At 44.3% G+C, this 18,033-nt stretch overlaps 2 protein-coding genes across 9 annotated transcripts; both read right to left on the reverse strand.

The window, feature by feature from the left end:
• Positions 1-1,288: 1,288 nt before the first annotated feature.
• Positions 1,289-5,288, reverse strand: asb13a.1 (ankyrin repeat and SOCS box containing 13a, tandem duplicate 1). Of its 8 annotated transcripts, none has more exons than XM_026146246.2 (6): positions 5,146-5,288; positions 2,697-2,884; positions 2,302-2,458; positions 2,090-2,212; positions 1,703-1,894; positions 1,289-1,588 (listed from the first exon to the last, which is right to left on the reverse strand). In XM_026146246.2, exons 1-6 carry the CDS (start codon positions 5,186-5,188, stop codon positions 1,431-1,433), a joined length of 861 nt encoding a protein of 286 aa, XP_026002031.1. In that variant the 5' UTR covers positions 5,189-5,288; the 3' UTR covers positions 1,289-1,430. The 8 variants fall into 8 exon arrangements, with proteins under 8 accessions (XP_026002031.1, XP_026002029.1, XP_080147881.1 ...); XM_026146244.2 differs by having other exon boundaries at positions 2,090-2,224; XM_080291755.1 differs by having other exon boundaries at positions 2,697-2,872; positions 5,146-5,272.
• A 492-nt stretch (positions 5,289-5,780) lies between these two features.
• On the reverse strand, positions 5,781-17,533 carry gdi2 (GDP dissociation inhibitor 2). Its single transcript, XM_026146242.2, has 10 exons — positions 17,362-17,533; positions 11,410-11,517; positions 11,029-11,128; positions 10,773-10,907; positions 10,479-10,677; positions 10,231-10,362; positions 9,262-9,361; positions 8,549-8,720; positions 8,045-8,244; positions 5,781-6,902 (listed from the first exon to the last, which is right to left on the reverse strand). Exons 1-10 carry the CDS (start codon positions 17,404-17,406, stop codon positions 6,750-6,752), a joined length of 1,344 nt encoding a protein of 447 aa, XP_026002027.1. The 5' UTR covers positions 17,407-17,533; the 3' UTR covers positions 5,781-6,749.
• Between the last annotated feature and the right edge of the window lie 500 nt (positions 17,534-18,033).

The raw sequence follows: 18,033 nt of genomic DNA on the forward strand, positions 1-18,033 counted from the left end.
TGTTGGACTTTGTAGTTTTTACCCCAAATAACACCGTTTCACGCGTGGAGAGCGACTAACATTTATTCTAACTCAGGTTGAATAATATCCTAGCGGGGTGTAAACAGCCTGTCCTGAACAGAACGCCTGGTCACGATCAAATCTGTAATCTGGTGTTTAACACAGCAGCTCGTGTCGGAACCACAGAGTAGCTGCCCTGCACCCACTCACAATATCTTCTGTTGAGAGCTCCTGTAGATTTTCTCTGAACAGGCTTTGATCAGCTGAGCTGTACCTGCTGCTGCTCTGAGGTTTCACTGAAGTCAACAGTTTGTAACCCAATATTTGACACGCTGATTGGCTGATTTCCATTCCCCACACTGACAGTACACTGTTTGTGCTGTTTTCATACCAGATGGTATAAAGTTGGCATGAATTCAGTGGATTAATCAGCTACCCTCGATGCAATCTAATTCTGATCCCGAGCACCTCTGTGCACCAGTCGCACACTGTTCTTTACTCTAAATCCATCACAGTGCACCTCACTACCCTGTTTATCCTACACAAAACTGTAGCATCTCCTTTCATGTAGCATCTCCTGGTGACCAACACCCAAACAGGACAGCCATTCATCGATCGTCTCAGGAGCATCTTTACACAGCCTGGGGTCTTGCCTGGTGTGACAGACCCCAGCCTCTATGGATCGTGTGCTTAGTGCTTGTTCCTCTGCTGCCACGATTAGTGCCTCTGTTCAGTCGAGCTGTATCCAGCCACTGGTAGGACTTCTGGATGTCAGCCACTTCCTCTATCTGGAGATGCAGGGGCCTGTCCTTCCATGATGGTTCCTCCTCTTCCTCAGGTTTCTGCTGCCTGAGGTGTTCACTGAGCATGCAGTTGGTTATAGGCATCTTCCTGATGTATCTGTGGATGTTCGCTGTCTCATCCTGGACTGTGGTGCTGACACTCACCAGTCCCCGGGCTCCTTCCTTCTGCTTAGCATACAGCCAGTCAGGGTTCTGACTTGACCCTCCATGCATGGTCAGGAGCTTCCTCGTCTTGAGGTCACTGAATTTATCTCCTCCTTTGGCCAGCTTATTATCCCAGCAGGGTAAAATAACTTGACCTGAGTCACTGATGTGCTCTTGGAGTACTTTTGGTAGTCTGGCCAGTGTCGCGTAATGTGGAGTAGAGAGAGCTGACAGGCCCCTGGCCATCACAGCTGAGCCGATAAAGGAAATTGCCTTATGTGTTATACATGTGTTGGAAATTGTCAGAGTGCTGAAACAGAGCTTTATATAGATTATACGTGTTCTCATTCAGCAATGAATTGCTTTAATTTGACATACAGTGTTGAACTGACTCCGTACAGAGATTTTCATCCTGGTTACACGTGTTTCATCTGAATGGCAAACATTTTTCAGGGGGCATTTTAAACCTTGTACACTAAATGTTCATGTGTAAGTCTGTAGGGATATGGGACGATCACAGTACTGGAGGTAGCTGTTGATGCGGTGGGATATATTCAGCTGGCTCAGGACCTCCGATGCTCTGGTACCCAGCATCCTCCTCACAGCAATCCTGCAAAGCTGCTGCAGGCTCAAAGGATTACCTGTCAACAACAAATGTTTTAATAAGACGATCAGGCCTCAAAAGCAAAAAAAAGAGCAAGAACGTAAGAACTTGAATGTTTTTGCTGTAAGTCAGACACAACGCAGAACCTTACTTTCATAAAACCTGAGGCAGGTGTACGAGGGAGATGCAGGTGTTGTGTAGTCTATAGGCTTCCTTCCCAGGTTGTCGCTGGCGTACACATTGGCCCCAAACTCCACCAGCAGCTCAATCATTTCCACCATACCGACCCGAGCTGCGTGATGCAACGCCATTTCATGGAACTTCACTGAATTCACATTAGCACCTGCATAATTCACAATCATGTAAAGGTCTTAGTCCAAAGACATGCACAGGTTAAATGCTGTTAGCATGAGTGAACAGCTGTCTGCCTCAGCCCTGTGATCCAGAATGAACCCGCCCCTCACCCTCTGACAGCTTTGATTGGCTGCAGCACTCTCTGTAGGAAATAAAACAACCATACATTGCACCTTTAACACACCTGCAGTTAGCAGCTCCTTGACACAATTCAGATGTTCTTTAGCACATGCTATGTGAAGGGGAGGCCCAAAGTGGACGTCAAATGCCTCCAGCTTGGCACCGCTGGCTATCAGCAGTCTCACAACTTGGGGGTTACCTGAGAGGAATGTGAAGCGTTGTTCATAGGGAGACACGTGACAGCATGGCAGAGTGTTGTTCCTGCTGAAGGTTTACCTTGTATGCAGGCCTCGTGGAGCGGTGAGGCAGTGAGGGCTGTGAGGGACGGGTTCACCTTGGCTCCATAGTCCAGCAGCAGCTTGGCACATTCCAGGCTGCCAGCAGCACAAGCATTACAAAGAGGCGTGCTACCATGGATGGTGCGTACATCCACCTGGAACAAACAGAAGAACATTATCTAGCTATTCTTTAGGTAATCTACAAAATTGTAGGGCCATGTTAAGACCTGAACAACAAAGAGTAGTTATCGTTTGTGAGGCTGTCACAGAGGGAGTGCCTCTTGCTGCCCAGCAGTGGGATTCTGCACCAGAGAGCATCACTTTGTACCCGCTGTGTTAAGGTGCGCGACTCCCAGACTCTACACCGGCTTGTAGAGTGAAGCTGTGCCTCACCTGGGCTCCTGCCTCCAGCAGCAGGCGAGCACAGTTTGGATGAGCCTGGATGCAGGCTTCATGTAGAGGAGTGATGTTATCCACAGTCACCATGTTGACGGACGCTCCGTTTTCTATCAGCTGCTTCAACTGCAAAGTCCTGCCGTGGGATGCTGCTTCGTGCAGAGCAGTGCGGTCTGCCCAGAAGCCTCACACACACACACACACGAGCACAACAGCAAAGAGACCGTCCATTAACCAGTTCCATTATGCGTAAACCCAGTAACCACGGCAGCAGTACTGGGTGGAATAAGTCTATTCTGTCAGTATCCATCAGTGTCATGGCAAAGTGTCCATTACTAATATATGAACAAGGGCAATACTTAGACTATTACAGAAATAACGACGTCTTTTTGGCCTCATTCATCATGTTTAGCACATACGTCCATTAGTTCGAGTGTAGTCTTGTAAATGTCGCATTTGCTCCTCATTTACAGATAGGGTTGCCAACCGTCCCTTAAAAAACGGAATCGTCCCGTATTTCGAAACAAAAGTACACGTCCCGTATTGAGCTAATAAGGGACGCACTTTGTCCCGTAATACAGTGAGAATCAAAAGTAGTCTATAACTTTTAATGGAATTAACACTTTGTTTGAAAACATAATTCCCAGCCCCTCTCCTGCTTTGTGACCAATGAGCTGACAGCACACTTACGAGTATGACAATTCAGATTACCGCTCATCTCATTGGTCGAGGAAAGGTCGCTTACGGAGAAAATACCGGAAGACAACAGATGACCACAACAAGAAGCATGGCCAACAGGGAAACAAACGCTGACACTGCGGTGCAAGTCTCGGACGACAGTACACCTAAAGCTGGACAGACACTGTGCGATTTTTTCAGTCACGTTATTCAGCTCCTGCTCAAACTGCACGATTGACTCGCAGGGGTTAGAAGTTGGTAGGTCACGATGCAGGTCTCACACTATACGGCCCGATGCTCTGATGCGACCTGAGTGCTCACACTGTGCCTCCATAACATGAAGGTTATAACAGAAAATCTGTCGCGCTCTCTCTCCGTCTCTCACTCACACAGACACACACACCACCATCAACTTTGCTAAATTGCTAATGAAAAACATTGATCGGGCAGCTGTGATTGAGCAGCAGTGTAAATCCAACTATTTTCACGGTTGTTGTGGTCGTGATAATTTTGTGATGCCACATCGAAAAGGCTCGGATGAGCTTTCCAAAGTTCTACAAGTTGTGCCTCCATCGCTTGTGTCCAGATCACACGCTGCACAGCTGTGCTGCTCCGTCTTTTTCACCGACGTTTACGTGTTTGCGCGCGAGCAGTGTGAGCGGCTGTGGTGAGAACCTCACGAGCGATTGATGATCGGGAGCTGGTCGTGAGGTGTTAATCGCTTCTCGTTACCCCACGTATACTACACGATGCACGATGAAGGCCAAAATCGGCTCAAAATGGGCCTAAAACCGCACAGTGTGAGCCCAGCATTAGAGCAGCAATGTTTGTTCCCCTCAGAGAAAGGGAAGAATGGGAAAAGGAAAACACCTGGCTGGAAAACGTTAATATGGGCATGTGCAGTGAATATCAGCGCTATGTGGCCAGAAGTGTGATAATATCATTTATTTTGTGTAATAAACAACTGCAAGGATAGATGATTACAACGAATAGATGACTAATACATAAAAGTAATACATATTTTAATAATGATGATGAGTTATGATGCGTAATCATGGGAACAAGTGGGTTTACAAACAGGAGCAGCTGATTAGCATTAGAAAAGCTGAAATAATACCTCAACTGAAGCCATTTGTACTAAATGCACTAAATGTGCACTGTTACAAGAATATTTTTCGTTCTATTGTTTTCTATTAATTTATATAATTTTAAGTTAAGCAGGACAGTTCTTTTAAAGAAAGATTTACTTATATTCTCAAAAGTTAAGCATGACAGTTTAAGAAAGAGACCTGTTTTACTGTGTTAATGTTTTCATTTTGAGCTAAAAATAAATGGCTAAATGATTATTTGTTTCCCATATGGTCATATCACAAAGAATACACATCTACTTAAATCAAATTCAAGTCAAATGGTTAAAAATAATAATTTCACACACAAAAAAAGAGCTACAAAATTCACCACACTGGGAAGGGTGAAGACAATTGGGTCGCCCGGCCCTGGCCACGAGGTGTCCCTTATTTATTTTTCAGGGAGTTGGCAACCCTATTTACGGAGGAACTCCGAGCATGTCATCTAGCTCTAAGCCGGTTAGCTACCAAATGACTTGGTCTGTGCAGCGGCCGAACTTCCTCTGACGGGACTGTTATTCTCCGTCTACATTTCCCGGTTAAACCCGCTTTTGGCAGCGAACACACGGTGTTATAATCGGACGTCAGCCGTTCCTGTGGATGAACTGAGGTGTAAACCGTTAACTGCTGACGATGCTTACCGATGTCGCACAGAAACGAGCGGCGGGCTGCCGTCACCTCCATGATTACAGGTTACCACACACGGCGCTCTACAGAGTCGAACGGAAAGCCACCGCGGCATTCTGGGAATTGTAGTAGCGATCTGAAGACGAACCGAGGATTCTGCAGACTCATAAAGCGAACGCGGAAGTGTCGAAATCCATTTCCTAGTTTGGTCACATGGAACTTTTCTTCTTAAAGCGAGTCAGTAATCATAGACTACCTACCTTTAAGGAGTTAAAGGCTCGTTTACAGTGATGCCAGCGAGGTGCGACGACTGCGGTGGGTGATCCGAGGCTACAGGGGTGCTTGGACAGCTTCAGCTTTCCTTCCGTCACCACGTTTGTCCCACAGATGCCTTCATAAGAAAGCAGACTTGCTGTGTGTCCAAGAAGCTCGTGTTTTAGTTTCTTCAGCTTGGCACGAATCATCAGCATGTGTTTGTGCGTTAGATCCATGGAAATGTGTTTTTACCTGATGACCCAGTATTACAAGTCTGAGCTTTCATCCATGATGATGCACTACCAAATGTTGTCAGGGTAAGGATGTGTAGAAGCAGACATTACAAAGCCTGCTGCATACTTGAAACTACTAAAATAAATAAATCTCACACAGCTTTGGATTTTGACAAAGTTTTTCTTTTTTTACTTTGCAGTACAGAAATCATTTGAGCCCCAAGATAATTTTTTTCTTCCTTTTTTAACAACAGTTGTTCAAAACCAGATATCACAAGGCTCCCATCAGTTCAATACTGCTGCAGTACACATTTGGTCCTTCTTAAGCAATTACATGTGTCATCAATCTGCTGTTAATGCTCGGGTCTTTGATTATTTTGGGTAATACAGGAACTAATACATTTTTCTCAGATGCATTATAGTAACTCAAAGTGTTGAAAACCGGTTCAGGAGGTTCATGTTGAGCTACAGTCGTGCCTGTGACTTACTGTATGCTGTCGCACAATCAGGGGATCAAACAAAGAAAGAAGACCTAGCCCATACACCACTAAAGCACTTTTACAAAACCGGACCATATGATGTGGATGCTGAGGTGCTGCCTCGCACGGCGCTCTGCTGTTACCGGCCTGAAAGTGCAGGAACTGCCACATCCTGTGAGGAACACTCAGCTCAACACACCACAACTGAATACAGACACACGATGCCAAGCCACAACTCACAGAACCTGACACGAAAAGAACACCTGCATATACAAAATATCAGCCGAGTATATAGTGTACATCTTTTCCAGATACTATTGATTATGAATCGTTTCATTTGGCATCTTTGGACTACGCATCGTCTTAGCATGATGAATTAGAAAAATGTAGGGTATTAACTGTCTATTAGATATAACCAGTATTTAGTGCAACACCCACCTGAATGATGTGAAGAAGCATAGCGCTCTCCCTGAACCCTATCCAACAAAACTATACCGCCTCTCTCTATGCATCATCAACTTCTTCAGTGGGCAAACTGTGTACTCGAGTAATCAGTCAGCCCACTGGTCTTTACTTTTTTGTGTAAGTTTTCTATTTTTTATAAGATTTCCGTTGTCTTTGATTATCAGAGTGTTGCAGGACTGGCTGCCTCTACGAATCATCGTCACCAAAGGTGTCTTTCTTCTTGCGCTCCATCTCAGCAAAGTCAAACTCTGAGCCTGTCATCCTCTTGTAGATGTCCTTGATGTCATCACAGGTGGTCTCAAAGTGAGTTGTTGCATCGTAGGACCGAGAGATGAAGATCTAGAGGGAAACAAAAGTCCAAGTGTGCCTTAACGTCACAGAGCAAACATCGTGAAATAAGCAAAACAATCATCCATACAAAGTAGAAGCAACAACAGAGCAAAGTCTCCAAGAACTAAAAGAAGTCCAATCAAAGCGCCCGAGATGTTCAACTGTAACTGTTCACCAGGTGGCAGTAAGAGCACGCAGTGCGTTCTTTCATGTCAACTACGCACACTACAAATCATTAGTTACAAAAGTATCCTCCTTTTATTTCTGTGGTCACAGAGGAGCTTTCAATGGCTTTGTAAACCTTTGTGGGCGGAGCTGATCGAGCACGTTGTGTGTGCCTCGTGTAAAAACCCAGCATTAGAGTAAAGAAACTGCAGTGCACACAGATATATGGCAGAACTTTGCAGTCATGTCCAGGACATTTAATAACAATATCTGCCGACTGGTTTTTAGCCTTGTAGGCAGATTTACAAGCTAAAGCTAACGACAGAAGGATAACATGCAGTTGTTGAAGATGTGCACTCTGACAAATCAGCTCAACTGCACAGAGATTAAACCAAGTCTGCCTTTATCATGTGATAAATACGGCCATGTGCTAGTCACACATCTATAAGACACCAACGCTGTGTGCTTCATTAACTGCATCGCTGACTTTAGCCATGTTAAACATGCCATTCAGATCCAAGCTGGAAACTGACAGAAACAGACTTCAGCCCAGTCTGGATCTGACACCATTTTTTTAACACTTCTAGTCAGGTTTAACTGTGACATCAACTCCCACTGTGTTAGCACTGAGATTTAAACATTCACAACACAAAAACATCTCCACAAGTTCAGAGATTGATATACTTGATGGGAAATACAGATGAAGATGAGGGATACGGACACATGCATGAAAAATCCTGGAATGACACGTTTTTCCTCTGTGGGTATTTGGCAATAGTAGCAATACTGGGAAGTGTACGGTCAGAGGTCAAACTGAAGAAAACACCAGCACACAGAAAAATGGTGTGAAAGCACACAAAACACTGGAAAAAGGCAAAAACAAACTCAACAGAAGTGTTTCTGGCAGGGCTAACTTTCTGGTAGGTCACCGTGGCACGGTCAAGAACAAACTGTGTAATAGTATAAACAATATTTCATCTTCATACCTGACTTTCAGTCCCAATGTCAGTGGGTGCATACTGGTCGCTAATGCTGACAAACTTCTGCTCGATGGGCTCCAGTAAGTCCAGGGCTGGCTTGATCTCCTTCTCTGGCTCACCCGTCTCCACTGTGGTGCTAACGATGGCGATGTATTTACCCTGCGCAGCCACATTGTGTGCAAAGGAGATCATACAAACATAGATGTCTGCAAAAGAAAAACTCAAGTTAGTGTCACATTCAATGTTGTCATTTAGTGCCAGTGGCCAACGTTTTGATGTTAGACATTTGAAACCCTGCATCAGATCTGAGCCTTAAGTAAAACCTGACGTGCATCTCGAGAACGTGACTGCACATCGGGTGGATGCTTGGTGTGGAAGGTTGGGGTTTGGGGATGAAAGGATTTTCACTTACTACGCAAGTTAGGACGTTAAGGTCTGACTATACAAGCACACTATACAGCTGACTGAAAATTTGATCCTAAAGGCCTAAACATGAGGCTGGCTGCTCACCGTGTTTCCTGTTGACCTGATTCTGGGGGATGATGATCTGGCACGAGTTTACGTCGCCAGTGTTGGCTATAGGATGACTCAAGATGCAGATGGCTCTGATCACCTGACCCACTTTGGTGACACGATCCATAATGTAGCTGGGGTCGCAGATCAGCTGCTTGCACCTTGCAATCTGTGATTTGCAAACATGTTCAAAAAGTTAAAGTAGTGAACAACACCAAAGAGCAACTGCAGGGACATTAAGATTATAAAACGCCATTAATCCAGGTGGCCACCAATCACTGTCACTGCGATTCTCCATCAGAGCAAAACATGGTAAATGGTCTGTATTTGTATAGCGCTTTACACATCCATCCACCCATCCACACACTGGTGATGGCAGCTACATTGTACCCACAGCTGGGGCGCACTGACAGAGGCGAGGCTGCCGGACACTGGCGCCAACGGGCCCTCTGACCACCACCAGCAGGCAACGGGTGAAGTGTCTCGCCCAAGGACACAACGACCGAGACTGTCGGAGCCGGGGCTCGAACCGGCAACCTTCCGATTACAAGACGAGCTGCCAGCTGTTGAGCCACGATCGTCCCTGAGACAGTCTTTGCAGATGCTGGTTCTAATACAGCGCTTTTCTACTCTTAAGGATAGGGGAACATAATAAAAGGAGGAACCAGTCTGGCTGTGCCTTCAGCACTACTGGGACCGGCGTTACTCACCTCCCCCTCCGACTTGACTCCCACCACCTTCCCATTCTCCATCACAATCTCTTCTATTGGCTTGTTCAGCATGTACGTCCCACCGTAGATGGCGCTAAGCCTGGAAATTGAGTCACAATTCAAGAGTCAAAACCACACCCAACCTCAATGTAACAAAGTCCAGTTAAAGAAAACGTCCTCAAACAAAAAGTCCAACATATCAAGTTCCATGTGGATTATTAGTCATCGCAATATATTCTGAAGCAGCCTGACAGTCGTGCACTCAAACAAAGTATTGAAAAATATAAAAAGTTGTCTTCAAATAAAAATGCTTACTTAAAAAATAAAATAACAATGAAAATGTGTAGTTTGAGTTTCCTCCTTAACTCAAGCTCACATGTAAACCAGCATCTCAGCTTTAACTCTACTGTGGTCTCCTCACAGAGTTTGGTTTGCACACGTGCTCTGAATGAAGGATTTGACTGAGTGTCGTCACATTGGATGAGTTACAAATGGTAAATGGCCTGTATTTGTAAAGCGCTTTACTAGTCCCTAAGGACCTCAAAGCACTTTACACATTCACACACTGGAAGTCTGTGACCGGGCTGTGTGCATACAATAACTGCTGCAAAGAGAAAGGCTGCGTATATTACAATATATCAAAGTTAGAGTAAAAACAAGTGCTCTGTTTAAACCTAGGACTGGTGAACTAGGATCTAATCTGCCAAACTGCCAGATTGAAAACGTGGTGCCACCTGCTGTGCCAACCCCCCTGTGAATAAGGGAGCAACCTATACTGTAGCTTATTAAACTTTCAGAACTCACTGCAGGAAGGTAAATGAAACCAAAACCTACAAACAGTGTGACAACTTTGTTAGGATAGATATCAGACTATGAAGCAGAATATCCAACCCTAAACCACAGTTAACATCTTTTTGGTACAAACAAAATATTCATCACACGTGTCTAACAATGGAAAGTGTCCCCTACCTGGCAAAGCCTTGTGGCAGTTCTCCCAGGCCGTACAGTGGGTACAGATATGGGCTCTTGCCATATCGGGCCAGAGACTCACTGTAAAGCTTTATCCTGTTGATTGCTTCCATGCAGGGTTGATCCAGGTAACTAAGGGCAGAACAATTAGAACAATCTAAATGCTACAAGCTGCAGCGTTTCACAGCAGAGGCCATCATAATCATGCCCAATTACAGACACTGTTAAGACAAAAGAAGGCTACTAACTCATCTGTACGGTAGAGAGCAAGGGAGTGACCGGTGAAGTCCATGACTTCCTGGCCCAGGTCAAACTTCTTGTATATTTCCCTCATCGTCGTCTTCTTTGGGTCGACACCCTCCATAGTCTTGGGGTCATTCTCATCAAAGTTGGCAACAAAGACCAGGAACTTTCTGAAGCGCCGCTTCTCAAACAGCCCCATCAGACCTTTGAGTGAGAACGAGTTTAGAAAAGGAGGAAATCCATAACGAGAGCAACAAAACAACCTTCCACTAAACCGTTCAGTATTTAACTAGACTCACTGGATGCCAGGGCCTCCGTCTCCGTAGAGGGAACTTTATGGATTTTGGGCTTCTTGTACACAAAACTGCCTTCAACCACTTTGAAATCCAGGTAGCGAGTCACCTGTGTGATCAGCAGCATGCGGACCAGCTGACCTGCAACAAAGGGATACTTTCATTCATGGAAACGTTCATCGTTATCACATCTAAGGATCCTTTTAATCGTTGCCCAGTTATTATATCGTTTCTTGTCTACCAAAGATCAGGGAAACTATACCATTGGCCATGAGGAATTTAGGGACAAGGTCCACGTTCCAATCCCGGCCTTTTCCCATTGAGTCAGGAGGGCTTCCGGGAAGGTTGAAGCGCTTGTAGAGCTGTAGTGAGACACATAACATCTGACCCACAGGCAACAGCTTCCACTTTCACAGCGGCATCTTAATTTCCTACTCTCACAAAATGAAATATGCTAATTCTATCATCACCACCTCTGCTGGATAGAAGAGGAACGTGTGGCGTTTCAGAACAAAATGGATCCATGTTAAAAGAAGCCATTACCAGCCTTAAAATACAAACGTTCATCCTAACTCCACATCACTGTGGTGAAACAACCAACTCAATACAAAAGAGAAATCAGAGATGTGGGAGGTCAACTTACGTCTTCAAGAGGTGTGATGGAGGCGCTATCACCTCCGTAGTAGGAGTTGCGATCCATGTGCAGAACCTTTTTCCCATTCACTGACATAATGCCTGATAAAATACATTCCTGTTGGGAGAGGAAGTACAGAAGTTAGACTCAAATCAACCACAGAGTTCTTCAGAGTGCTTTCCTCACACACGAGTTACAGGATATAATAATGACAAAAACACTAATAATAAAAATGATTTACTCAACAGGAATAGCTGTATTTACCAGGGCAGCTCAACTGCATGCAGCTGCAGTGAAACATTACTTCATTGGTGGTTCAGAACTCGATTACTGCAGTCCAGCACGTGCTGTTATGTTTATACACATGCAGAAACACTAAGATCTATACAGTTACACCAACAAATCTCTGTTTTTTAAAAATGCAGCCAATTCAGGAAATGAAATTTTGTCAGACAACAACAGATTTACGCCTTCATCCTGACCGTAACACATACCATGCAAGTGTAACCTCCCTGATTCTGCAGCTAACCTTCTGCATGTCAGTTTTGCCTCCCATCACTTCCTGTCGGTCTCGATACTTTTAGCAACAGTCTGTAATGTGTGAAGTGACTCAGTAGGTCAGGTCGTCTACCATCACACTCGTAGGGTTAAACTGCAGCTTTTTTTATTTTAAACAAAACAAAAGCAGTGTTTCTGTTACGGTAATTCACTACGCGATTCGGCCATTTGTACTTTACAATGTCCCACGTGTTACTGTTTCCATGACTTTCAATTTGCCACAAGACCAACTTTGACCGAACATGTCTGACATGTTTGTGCAGAGCTGAGAGGATGAGTGCTGCTTCCACTGGGCTTCAGAAGGTTGGACATGATAAGAATTGCCACAGTGGAATTCCCACCCAAACTCAATAAGATTAGAGCTGAGGGCTTGTAGAAGTTAGCCACCAGTGTGAGCATCATGTGACTGGATTTTACTCTAAAACAAGTTGTTCTACTGAATGAAAGGTTAGGCTCAGGAGAATGTTTCTTACATACCAACCAAACTAAGGCAGCACTGACTGATGCCACCTAACGCTTACTGTCAACTTGTACAGCACCTGTGCCAGTACACACCATACTACAGCTTACTGGTAAACCACCTTTCCCATGAAAATATCCATTGCACAAAAACTAGCTGTTAAAAAAAACAAAAAAAAACAGTTAAAAATACAAATAAACTGAAATAATACAAAAACTACAATCTAAGAAAAAAAATGGAAACAATGTTGCGCTTTAATTTAAAAAAGATACAAAAACTGGATAAACAAAATGAAAATTTAAAACATGCAAAACTATAAACGCCCTGCTACCAACTCATTCACTCATCTCGGCATCATCTCTGCAACACTGTGCACGTTTGTCCAAAGAAAGTTTCATTTGCTCCAGTGAAACTGGATCGTGACGACTGCTCAAAGCCTCGTGCAGACACACCAAATAAATAAAATTAAATATGTGGGCCAGAGTTGCTGTAATGTGGCACAGCCACTCCTCTGAGGAGACGTGACTGAAGCCAACCTGCTGCTGCCTATAAAAACTGCGACTTTGAGAGAGGCCCGGAGGACTGTCAGCGGCAGGATTCATGCTGACAGAGGGGAAATCGTGCCAGTTCACTGTACTGTTAGGCAAAACATTACACCACCACAAGCAGTGACAGAGTCCCAGTTCAATATTTAACACACGAAGAAGGGAAGGGGTAGTCGGGGGCAACAAAGACTCCATCTGGACGGCTTTCTCAAACATCATAGTCACATGTCTTAAATATAACCTGACTTTTAATTTACTAATAATGTAAAGAAGTTAACTGAAGACCTACAAATGTACAAAGTTGGTGTCAGTTGTGGATATACGACTGATTTTCTTCATGTCATGTGACCATTAACGAGCCTGCCAGCTGGATAAAACAAGACATCAGTTTGAAGATCTGTTTCAGGCATTTTTCATCAGAATTTAATCTGATCACCTACAAATGCAGATTAAGACAAAGATAAAGCTTTACTCTATAGTAATAAACTGCACTGTGCGGTTGACTCCAGCACCGCCACGGGCAGATTAAAGGTCTACATGCAAACATGTGATGGGCTTATAAAATGAGAATGGAAAGTGCCACATCCACAGGATCTCTCCTTTATGACAGCATTTTACAGCAGCACATGCGGAGTGTAACGCATCTTTACAATCTCTATGCTTTTTGTATAACTTCATCATTTCATCAGTAAATTCTCAAACACACCACTGACACCTACAACCTAACAAAACACTGGCCTGTTAGAGGACGTGTAAGGTCAGCAGTTTGTGACCCTCAGCTTTTCAACCACAACCCACGTTATACTTCACCTTTGGTTTTTACAGCAGACTTTTAGCAGAGCCTTGAATCTGGATTATATTTAAGGCTTTTCTTTTACCCATCAAGTCATCTCTGCTTTAAGTTTGTTTAGCCACAAACTAACCGGTGCCTTTCAGTAAGTCCCTTTGTTGCTTCCTTTTTGGTTGAGTCAGTTTCCTGGTTTTGTATTCAGTAATTTTGTCTCGTCTACAGCGGTGTACTCCTCGCAGAAGAGAATCCCTCCTCTTTTCCTAGCCTGAATTTCATCTTCTTCTTGAGGGTCTTAGCCCGAACATTTCAGCCCGAGTATCTTGTATCAGTTCCATAACTTCTGTATTACTTGACTCATTAAGATTATCAGCAGTGCTTCAAATTCTCTTATTTTTACTTCTAAGCTACTTTTCATAAGTGGAGTCTTGTGTTCCATCATGCCTCTGCACTACAGTTACCTGTAGTCATTATTGTGACTGAGTACTTTTACTGCACTTTAACTATCAATCTTTTAAAGTAAAGCACTTCTGCAAACACTGCAGATCCCTCCTACACATCAACTCAGTTATTTAAAATGGAGAAATGGTTTACCTGACAATGGGAATAAAAACATTTTGCTGACCTCAAATTACAGAAACAAAAGTCTAGATAGTGACTATAAAAACGACTAAGAGCAGTCACAGGTGTCACAGCTGGTTTATTTAGCGTGTTCTTTGGTGTGTGGCGAGACGCTGACATGCCTCAGGTTTGAAACGGTCTTCATTTTGCAGCAGATGACTTTTAAGCTGGTGGAATAATTTCGTAGTACTGCTACCTTTAGCAGCAATAGTTTTACGGCATTAATGCAAATGACCGCACTGTGTTCTGCATCCTCCTCACGAAATCCAAACGCAGCGAGTCTCATTCCCTCGCTCGTCTGAAGCTCCCGCCATATTTTTCCCTATCTGGTGGTATATAAACACAGAGTGCAGTGGGCCACGGGGGGGTTAATATTGCCATGCCAATTTATACTTGACAGTTACATCGAGTATACTCGATATATCGCCCAGCCCTAGTTTTAACTGTTGCTTTTGTCCTCTGGGCTCTGCACTGGTCACGTAACTGAAAAGAATGAATAGTGTCATTGAGTTTGTAACAGACTTCCTCGTATGGTATGAGGTTACTGTGCAGTTAATGGGATTTCCCATCTCTTCTTCAGCTCCCACCTAAAATGTTTCTACACCTGAGATGTGAAGAGCATCTTTGCCCTTCACTTGTATTCGTTCTTCTTCAGTTATTCACTCATTGGGACGAAAAAGAAATAAAAACACACGCACAGATTTTAGCCTCAGGTAACACATGGTTTACTTTGTGAGGGGGAGATGCCTGAGCCCCACCCACTGAGCCAGAGAGCAGCCAGGGACAGCTCGAGTGAATCGAAGGCAAAACATGCCTAACTTTGTATGCCCATCTGTTCAAATCTGCATATTCACTGTAAACTAATTACTGTTCTTGGTTGTCATTGTTCTACTATGTGTTTTACTCCATTGTTAAGTGTCTTTGGGTGCTTTTAAATAACATTTATTATTATTATCATTATTATGCCTCAGTCTTTTCAACAAAACGCCTTTTAGTCACCCGTAGTCTAGATTCTCCATCCTTTATCACCATCTCAGATGACAACACACTTATGTTTAAACTATCAGGACTGCTGGTTTGATGAAGGGTTTTAATGTCAAACTATAAACTGTAAGAAAACCCACAAATTGGTGAGCATCAATTCATCCATTGATAGAAACACTGTCACTGGCTTAATTGGGCCAATCAACTTGTAGAGCTGTCACAACAATCTCTTTATACTTCTCAATAACTAAATGCTGTCCTACTCACGTCTCCTGGCTGGAGTCTAAAAGCTGCTTACTCCAACTACCAGCATCATAATGAGGACCGGGCCACACTTAGAGCTTGGCATCTTGTGCCAAGCCCCTCCTCTAATGTGTCGTCAGTAGTGGACAGATGGGGAACCCCGTCCCCCTGCCCCCTGCATAATAAACCTCCCAAAATCCAAGAAGGCCTGCCTAACAATTTCCATTTAAGACCTAGAGCACAGAGTACACTTCACAGTGACAGCTGTTACTGTGCACTTACAAACGTTTTAAGACTAATTGTTGCCATGTACAACACAGCTATCCCTTTCTAATTAAGCATCTGCCCCAGAGACAGGAAACAAAGTCAGATGAAGTTTCCTGGTGGCAGGGCTTGCACAGATTCCTGCATAACCTGCTCAGTTAGTAAACATAGCAACGCCTTTGTCTGTGTTGTAGCAGAAAAGGAGAAGGGGAAGGTGGCAGAATACAGAAGTGAAGTCATTTATTTGCAGACTCAACTACTTCCGTGTGAAACTACACTATGCCACCTCAGTCTTCAAGTCTGCTGTGGTTCTGAGTGGTTGGCCACCAGCTCTAACTAAACTGGCTTCTGGCAGTGTACTTTCAGTTCCTCAGCCTTGTTGGAACCACACCCAGTATTAGTCCTCAAAGTTAACCTGCTGTGCTGAAGTCCTGGGCTGAAGCAACTCAAAAACACGTCACTGTACAGCGACTCAACAAGGTGGTGACGACAATGGTACAAGCAGCAAGTTGGCTTGTGATTAAGCCCCAAACTAACCACTGGTTTTCCGGCATGTTTAAACAACAAAGTCAGGAAGTCTGTCCGAGGGAATCGTTTTATTTAAAAGTACGAGCAGCAAAGAGAGTCCGCAGAAACAAAGCCTACACATCCCCAATCCCACACACGCCACTCGGTACGTTAGTTTTTGGTGGGCGGCGGGTGTAAAAGTGAACTGAAAGTCGGACAGGATATGTAACTTCAACCTGCTGGTGAAGTTTGCGACTGCAGTTACATTAACGTGTCCCAATGCGCCTCTATGCCAAATAGCTTCTCGTTTTATTAAACCCGAGAACCTGCTGAGATTTATTCGTAGTGCTGTTCAGTTTGTAGTAGTTTAGTTGCACTGCCGCACAGAACAGCGCTGAAAGGACACTTCAACGAGCTCAACATAGCTGCACTGCCGTAGAACTGCTGGCAGCAGGCGAGCGGCGGTGGGAACCGTTTCGACCCCAAGAATACATTCGATGACACCGCTACAACAGGACTGTGCTCCGTCGTTAGCAGGCTAATAAAATAGCTTAATGTAGGTCAGCTAACGTTAACAGACTACTCATCCGTAGGCTAATCTTATCTTGACTGAGAAAAGCTGCCTTAATTGGCGCTCAGTTTCTGCATATCCACACAATGAACTGCGCTAATTAAACTCAAGCGGTACTACAATACCTATTAAGGATACAAAACAGTTTGAGCGTTTCAACTTATCTCGAGCGAGTTAACAGTTGCTATCGTTAATCTTTCTCAGACACTGAAAGCAGCTGCTGATAGCACAGAGCTAGTAGTTGGGGTTAGCGCCTTCATTTAGTTTCCATTGCTTAACACGTAAACGCTCACGCTCGGTTAGCGGCTAAGCTAGCTACTTAGCATTAACCCTGCTGATTAGGCCCCGTCTTCTCCAGCGTTAACCGCGATGTTAACAGGTTGCAAATCACGCCCACGCGTTGTATGTTTTTCTCTCTCACCGTAAGCCCGGTGCCCAGAACGATAACGTCGTATTCTTCATCCATTTTTTCCAAAAGTCTTTGCTCTTCCGCTCCGGAATATGAGGAAAGAAGAAAATGGAGATCTGCGGGGCTACAAGTGAGAAGGGGCTGCGGCTCAGCGTCAGGCGCCTTCGGGGCGGGGCTTCTCAGCCTGTCAGTCACTGCAGGAAGAGGCGTGAAGAAGCGTCGTACCGGGTACCTGTGTGGGCCAATGGTGTGGACGCACTGCTTCACAAAGCACAGTGTTGCACCTGTGCGTTACAGCCGGCAGGGATCAGGTAGGGTGACCAGAACCCGACAAAGTAGATATGGGCCAAACACTGTGTTGATGTGGGAAACCTTACCAGTGCCGGAAGGTAGTGTGACATATCCACAGCTAAATAACAATCTCATAAACTGTTTTAACGCAATACGGCCAAATATATTTAAATGTGACTCACTCATTAAGCATAAGTAAGTAAAACTTTATTTATATAGCACCTTTCAAGATAAAAATCACAAAGTGCTTCACAGAAGCTAAAACCTAAAACTAAAAATCAACTAAAAGCAAGTTTAAAAAGATGGGTTTCTAGCTGTTTTTTAAAAGCGACCACTGAGTCCACAGAGCTCAGGCTCAAAGGGAGAGAGTTCCACAATCTGGGGGCCACAGTT

The sequence above is a fragment of the Astatotilapia calliptera genome, chromosome 17 (assembly GCF_964374335.1).
Source record: "Astatotilapia calliptera chromosome 17, fAstCal68.1, whole genome shotgun sequence".
NCBI classification, from domain to species: Eukaryota; Metazoa; Chordata; class Actinopteri; order Cichliformes; family Cichlidae; genus Astatotilapia; species Astatotilapia calliptera.

What these genes read in the sequence shown, in the direction of transcription:
- gdi2 (XM_026146242.2), bottom strand. Translation starts at nt 17,406, where the DNA reads ATGGATGAAGAATACGACGTTATCGTTCTGGGCACCGGGCTTACG. An exon ending in TTCTGGGCACCGGGCTTACG is followed by an intron (nt 11,518 to 17,361) that starts GTGAGAGAGAAA and finishes CTCTCCCAACAG; the next exon opens with GAATGTATTTTATCAGGCAT. An exon ending in TAAATTCCTCATGGCCAATG is followed by an intron (nt 10,908 to 11,028) that starts GTATAGTTTCCC and finishes CCTTTGTTGCAG; the next exon opens with GTCAGCTGGTCCGCATGCTG.
- asb13a.1 (XM_026146244.2), bottom strand. Translation starts at nt 5,188, where the DNA reads ATGGAGGTGACGGCAGCCCGCCGCTCGTTTCTGTGCGACATCG. An exon ending in TGCTGGAGGCAGGAGCCCAG is followed by an intron (nt 2,459 to 2,696) that starts GTGAGGCACAGC and finishes TGTTTGTTCCAG; the next exon opens with GTGGATGTACGCACCATCCA. An exon ending in CCACGAGGCCTGCATACAAG is followed by an intron (nt 2,225 to 2,301) that starts GTAAACCTTCAG and finishes CATTCCTCTCAG; the next exon opens with GTAACCCCCAAGTTGTGAGA.